The 7,816-nt window shown below is 29.1% G+C and overlaps 1 protein-coding gene across 1 annotated transcript; it reads right to left on the reverse strand.

Annotated features, from left to right (window-relative positions):
* Positions 1–222: 222 nt before the first annotated feature.
* LOC126839712 (uncharacterized) lies at positions 223–6,097 on the reverse strand. Its single transcript, XM_050575131.1, has 9 exons — positions 6,078–6,097; positions 5,973–6,002; positions 5,184–5,237; positions 4,881–4,910; positions 4,780–4,809; positions 3,230–3,277; positions 2,670–2,699; positions 1,495–1,587; positions 223–558 (listed from the first exon to the last, which is right to left on the reverse strand). The coding sequence occupies exons 1-9, from the start codon at positions 6,091–6,093 to the stop codon at positions 314–316; spliced, it is 576 nt and encodes a 191-aa protein (XP_050431088.1). The 5' UTR covers positions 6,094–6,097; the 3' UTR covers positions 223–313.
* Between the last annotated feature and the right edge of the window lie 1,719 nt (positions 6,098–7,816).

The raw sequence follows: 7,816 nt of genomic DNA on the forward strand, positions 1-7,816 counted from the left end.
GTAAGGACTTAAAATTACTAAGATTAAATAATTGTGAAGCAATGTCGGCAGATGGGGTGGACGGAGAGGAGTAGTGGTCCCGACAAAGGCCCTAAATAGCCTGTATATTAAGCCAATACAAATTATGACTGAAATAAATCAAATAGTTTATAATAGCGAGTAAAATCGTTTTATTTTGCAGAAGGTTAAATTATTTAACAATTTTGATATTAGTGAGGCACGCAAAAAAAAATTTAAATATAATAACAGATGTACATTATAATTTATGTATCATTTATTAAAATAAACCTGAGAAAATAGAAAATATTTATGCTCATAATATCGTTAAATCACGAACTATGCTGTTTCCTGTATCGCTATGGTCGTTGTTGTCCACATAATGTATATCAAGCCCAAAGCGTTTAAATGACTTCCTGTCTAACCTTCCATGGCGTATGACACAAGTATCGTCTTCTAAAACAATTGCAGTGTTTATGTAACTTTCTGGAATTCTTGTACTCCAGAACAATCCTATGATTCGACATGTGTACTCAAAATCAATTCTGTGACTCCTTGGGTCTAAAAAAAAGTTTTCAAAAGTTAGCCAAATTCAGCTTGCTGTACTGACAAAATAATACATATTTGGACTAACTAAAATTAAAGCTAATCTTATATCATCACTCAAGAGAAAAAGTGTATTGGGTCACAAAATGTTAATTTTACAGGAGAGAGAAAAATTAAATTATTTATTAATAAATTAATAATAACAAACTTTTTTTTTCCTAAACCTACAAATTCACACACTTCATCATCATCCAACTGCATTACCTGTTTTACCCTATAACATTCTCCAAAATTAAACAAGATTGTCACCGTTTTACTCCGGCTAATCCTTAGTCCTTTGTCTTCAATCGCTTCTCTCCACTTTTCAAGTCTCTCAGCCAATTGTTTCGGACTTTCCCACAACGTCCTCCGTAAACATCATACACAAAGGCACCTCCCGCTGTATATCTTTTGACTAAAATATTCCATTTCTCCACACACACACACTCTTTACTCTTGTATCATGCATTTCCTCTATTATTTTCACTTACATCCTTGGCACTCGTTTTTTTCTTTAACGTCCACCTCTAAACCTCTAATGAATAAGTAACTCACTAATTAAATAAAATAAATGAACTTAGATAAACTCATCTAAGAGTCCATACGTCATATAAAACAGTAAATAGAGTTTGCAATTTAAATTTAGGTGAATCAAAAACCCGGAATATAGAAATTTTTACTAAATACACTTTTGCTCTAAGGTACGGATAATTAACCTAATAAAAAACTGTAACGGTGGAATAAGTATTAAATAACTTTTTGAACTAACTTGTAGTTTCATTCACTAGAAAACTAGTTGGACGATTTATTTATGTTGTTATTTTAACTTTAAAGTGTTAACTGTAATGTTTGTTGGTCCGACTATGCAATTTTCCGTGACACAACTAGTTTTTTTATTAGTTTATTACTTACTGCTCATAATATTGATTATTAACAATGCTAAAACTGGGTCTAACATTTTTCTTCGTGCATCTCCAAGATCATATATAGATATATCACTACGAGCTGATAAATTCAATAAATGTGTTAAACAAAGTATAAATAATTTTGTAAAGTGTTTTTTAATGCAATTTTGTAACTTCAGTAAACACGGTGAAATTTCTAAATTACAAATTATATTATTCAAAAAACACACGTTAAACAATAACACAAATCGTTAAAATATGTTTTTATTGGAACTATACGTTTACATGGTGTCTATTTAAAAAATGGTTATTCGAAAAATCTATTATTTTTCAACCAAATAATATTTTATTCAACTAGTGTGTTATTTAAATAAAACAAAAATCTAGCTAGTTACAGTGACCAAAATAAAGAAAAAGTAGAAAATTTAATGAGTAGCAGTTTAATTAATACTTTGTGCGATATTTTATTATAGTAAGAAGATAAGCGGCAACTACAATTACTTGCATAATTTTTCACTGACAATTAAAGTGTCAATAGAAATAAATATCACACACAAATTTCGACAAGTGAATACAAGCCATTCTACTAGCTGATATTAGTTTTTATTCTTCTTCTTTAGGGATTTTGAAGACCTATGACGGTCATACGTTTTAACTTCAAAAATCGTTTAACTGAACTGGACGTATAAAAATGATTTGTTTATTAAATTTGTGTAAATAGGGTAACGGGATTTGATGTTAAAACGTGTAACGTTCTAAGTTTAAAAGTTCAATGAAAGTACAATTTTTTGTGTTCGGTTGGAGGTAAAGGTTTTTGAACGTTAAAATATATAGCGTATAAATGAACGTAAGGTTGTCGAACAAATATTTGTATAATGTTATGTTTAGTTTATTATAAGCTTGTAAAATGAACGTTTTCATTCTAACAGTTTATTCTCATTACGTTACGGAAACCTGGATTGACTTAAAATAAATTTCGAATGACCATCTAGATTTTAAGCGCTATTTACAACTGTCGGATAATGCGTAATTACCTAGAGCTGCTAAATCATCTTCAGTAAGGTATTTTTAATTACCCAGGTACCCGGTTTTTTAATTACCCGGGTACCCGGGTTTTTAATTTCTTAATACCCGGGTAGCAAACACGGGTACCCGTTTAAAACCGTAACCCCTAGTAATTACCTTGAGCTGCTACACCATTTTCAGTAAGGTCTGTAATAGAAACATCAATTAATATGACATATTATTATGTCATAGGTTATTCCGAAATCTGCGTGGAAAAATTGTGTTACGATTTCGCGTCATCATCATAAAGATAGAGGTATATAGATATTAATTGTACCTCATAATAAAACAATCGTTATGGTTATACGGACCCGTAATGCTAAAGCATTTCCGCGATTCAATGTATTTCCGTTGAGCGGAAAAAATAACTAGATATTTTTTATAAATATTTTCTGTGGCTATATACGGTTAAAACTCATAAATATATAATATATATATATTGGTAAAGTAGTTTTGGATTAAACCCCTTCCATAAACAATCGATTCAATTTAGAACACTTGAAATAATTTTCAAGTAGCTGTTTTGAGTAAACGAAATGAACAGAATGATATCAAATGATCATTAACACTAAGCTGAAAATATTTAGTTTATAACTATGATTTCAAACTGAATGTTTTTTAGTACAATTAAAATTTAACTATAAGTTTTGTAAAAATATGTTAAATTTTATAATTACCTGAGTCTTCGAGTAATTTTAGTTGCAGACCAAACTCCAACATACGCTCTAAAATTAAAAACAAAATGCATTTTTATATATGTCTATTTTTATGGCAAAATTAATATGCATATGATTTTTCTCATAATTTAAAAACTCATGTAAAAGCCGTGTGTAATATATTACTAATATGAAAAATGTGTAGTAACATAAAGCATATGTTTAAGTTTTAACTATATTTATTAAACTATCATTTTGTAATAACATATTATATATTCAAATTTATACTATATGTGACATTTTTATATAACTATCATGTTATTATTATTCAATATACAACGCGCGTAGTGTGATATAGAACCTCTTTGAATAATTTCAATAAACTTAAAATACTCTAATAGATAGCGTACATACTCATTTCAGGCGTAACATTTACATAACAATAAGTTCATTAAAGAAGGAGTCGGACACACGACTCGACACGAACTTAACCGAAACGAACTTAACCAACACAAAAACGTACTATTTAAGCCAGCCTTCAGCGCAGCGAAGCGCAGTTGCTCTCTCACATCTCTCATACAACCTTCCTCTCCTTATTGTGTGGACGCCAAAGTCGGGTAGCTGTTATCAGTCCGCCGCGGCCACCAATATCCTTTCTTTCCTTATTGTGTGGACGCCAAAGTCGGGTAGCTGTTATCAGTCCGCCGCGGCCACCAATATCCTTTCTTTCCTTATTGTGTGGACGCCAAAGTCGGGTAGCTGTTATCAGTCCGCCGCGGCCACCAATATCTTTCCTTTCCTTATTGTGTGGACGCCAAAGTCGGGTAGCTGTTATCAGTCCGCCGCGGCCACCAATAACATAATCCTTCCTTATTATCCTTACACATACATACGCCGAGTCCGTAGCGATATATAAAAATACTATATTCATTACAATTCAATTACTTAAATACTTTAAACCGTACGAGTTTCTTATCACACACGTGTCATTATTAAGCAACAAAAACACTGTTGTTGTTTCGTTCATACATATACCTATACCTTTACCTCTTAAAAGTGTCGTTAAAGGTCATTAATTCTAGCGGTCGAACAATCCTATTACACCCATGTGACTATTTTTGGTCAGCGAGGAATGTAGTCGGTTTATAATAACTCAGTAGACGTTGTTATTTCTGACAAGCGCATTGATTATTATAAAGCCATTGGTAGACCGTGTACTGAATTACACTTTAACGAGAAACAGATGGTCGTAAGATAACGTTAAAACACCAGTGTCTGAAATATTTTATGAATGAAAACATTCGTGTTAAAACAACGTTCATTTCGGCATATCAAGATCACATACTCAAGGAATATCGACAAGGTCATAGAGCTTCGAGTGATTCCACGACAAGGTATGTACTGTATACAATATTAAAACACTGTGTAATAATAAGTCTAGAGGCAGGAAGTGAGCCCTTGTAGTAAACATACACACATGCACACCCCGATTAAGAGACGTTTTCATACTTATTTAAAATATCCATTCACCGCCGCTTCCCCGTCCTTTTCTTTTATTACAAATGAATTACGTTTAGCACGGTCGTTATCAAAATTTTTTTCTGAAATTAAAACGAATCGTTATATTCTTGTGAATAACCAACAACTATATTGAAATATTTTCAATTATTACCAGGTATTGCAAACATAAAAGTCAATTCATCTGAAATTAAGAATATAAAAAATGTATTTTTAAATGATATTAGACTTAATTTCATGTTCAATTATAAATTTAAAGGAGGAAGTCAAGGTAGAACTACATGTTTAATAATAATAATGAAGTTACATTTACAAATAAATATTGAGTGATTTAAATTTAATATTTATATCACTCGTAAAGTTGCATCGATAAATTGTTTTTGCAATTATTGTATAATTTCCAAAAAATGTCTTCTACTAGCATACTTAATCGATTTTGTTGTGTAATAATAGTTACCCATTGAGAAATCAATAATACAAGCAAAATGTTTTATTATATTCCAAAGGGTCCCTGAAATAAATAAATTAATTAAATTAAAAAAATCAAATTTCGAAATTTTAATTCGACATAATATGTATAAAAATGTTCTGAATAGAAGTACATTTTGAGTTTAACGTGGCCCATTTAACCACAGAATAGATTAAAGCAGAAGAGTCACTTAACAATGTAAACAAAAAATGACGGCCATGTTCCAAATATGCTATAATCAAAATAAATTATATCTATATACAACTAAAAATAATAATGTATAGTTATATATAATTTATTTAGTGATAGCATATTTGGAAGATGGCCGACTCGTTTTTGTGTTATAAGTATCTTTAACGTGTCAATTTTGATCAGTGTCCAATGTCCATCCTTTGAGTGTTCAACCATGTTGGAATTTTATGGCACAATTATTCTATAATATCTATTCTAGATTATCAATAATATTGTACAAACTGAATTATTATAATGTAACCATATATTTCGTGTGGGAGACTCTTTTGAGAAATATTCTCAATACATGTTACATTATTTAAGCTTACTATCCTCATCAAACCTCGACTTCACTACTGTTGAGAATTCCTAGAGTTCTTCGGAAAACCCCCATTTTTAAAAATACAATACACACAAAGGCCAATAAATGAAAACATTTTTATATGATTATAGTTCATAAATATAAATTACCTTATAGTCAGGCAAATGGCAAGTACAAAAAAAACCATTCAATTCATAGTATTAATCATTTTAAGTATGTCTTACCATTTTCAATATGTTTCCCGATGAGTATGTCTGTAATAAATTATGTATAAAAACTGTAAGTCTTAAAACTTAAAATAATATTTTGTAAACAAAAAATGTACTGACTTGTAGTATGAAGCATCTTTCTTTTTGCTGCTATATCTGTAAAAAAGTTGAATATTGAATATTGTTTAATTTTTTTTAAATCTAAACTAAGTACCTTAAGTAGATACTTGTAAAAACGAATTACATACCCGCATTTGTCAAAACGTTTAAAAAAACACAGTACATTAACACATAGATTACTTTCATTTTTGTCTGCAAATAATAATGCAAATTAAAATATGTTATATTAGACGAAGGTATACTTACAATAAAATATAAATATAGATAGATTTATAATATTCAATGAGTAAAGTATTATAAAATGTATGTGACACACACTAATATTAAATCAAATTTAAATTACAAAAAAACTTACAATATAAAACATTAAGTGAAATGTTAACTGATAAAATTATTAGGGACTTATTAGTTGATAGGGTCCATGCTTTTCTTTTTAGTCAAAAAGTAAATATGTTTAACATTATTTAAAATTGAAGTTAATTTTCGGTTGTTTTCAAAGTAACTGAAATCTTAGATAAAATGTGCTACAATTGACTGGTAAATTGTTCTTGTAGTAAATTTTTTTTTTTTAGTTCACTTTTTACTATTTTTAGAAAAGCACGTTTCTAAAAAAGTTTTTAAATTTATAATATTGTACTAAAAATGACTGGCCGATAACAAGTTTTGGATAACTATTTTTTAAGTACTTAAATAATAATAATATGAGTAGTATCTAACAATTTCTGGTGTTATAATTCAGTTAGTGAAAACACTTGTTTTAAAAATACATGGTTTTTTTGTGTTCAATATGTAAACATAATATTAGAGTTTCTACGTATGGAGGAGGAGCTCAAATAGTATCATAGGTATAAGTAAACTATGGTATACAGTTAAACAAGTGCTTAAAGTCCTACACTAAACTACTAAAAAAACAATTCACATAGATTCTAAGTACAATAAAATATCATAACTTTATACATCACTTGTATTAGGCCGGCAACATATAGTAATAAAAAATATTATAATATGTAGATGTCCATTTACAATATATGTGGTATAGATGGAAACATTTAACATAAACAAAGCAGCAAGAAGCTACGAACAATTTTTTTTTTGTTTTTGTAAATAATGACTACGAAAAAAATTGACATTAAAGCGTTTAGAGATCGCTTATACTTACAATAAAATCTAAATATGTATTGCAGATTTCCCTATGTAAATTTTTTAACTTTAAGCAGGATTATTTTTTTTTCATTGTGTTTACTTATTTACATTAGTCAGGTGTGAAGTTTAAACTTCTGCTGCTATAGCCATGCAGATAAAAAATCATGGTGTCTTACATTGATTCAAAGATTACTTAACCACGAGATACGATTACAGAAAATATTTAATAACAATTATTGACAAAGTATGTTTACTAGCTTTAAAATTTACTGTCGTTTCGCGCGTTTCAGAATACGGTTAAATTAAATAGAGTTGTTTTCGATGGAAACTACACAGATGTAGAGGCCTCTTAATTATGTCAAGGCGGATTTTGTTTGTTTACATTAAACACGTTATATGTATTCATTCTGGTAGCCTAAGAATATAGTATCGTTAACCATTTTCTATAAAATCAAATAAATGTAATAACACTTAAAAATTATAAATGTTTACACTATGACAATTCATTAGAATTATTCACAAGCTTATTATATAAAATAGTTATATTTTTTGATAACAACTTTTAAAATATACAATTCATTAACTTTTAACTAGCT

Source organism: Adelges cooleyi, unplaced genomic scaffold (genome assembly GCF_023614345.1).
Source record: "Adelges cooleyi isolate 19-005CV unplaced genomic scaffold, UGA_ACOO_1.1 ACOO_flye_CR_arks_rails_tigmint_CR_PRNA_307, whole genome shotgun sequence".
Classification (NCBI taxonomy): Eukaryota; Metazoa; Arthropoda; class Insecta; order Hemiptera; family Adelgidae; genus Adelges; species Adelges cooleyi.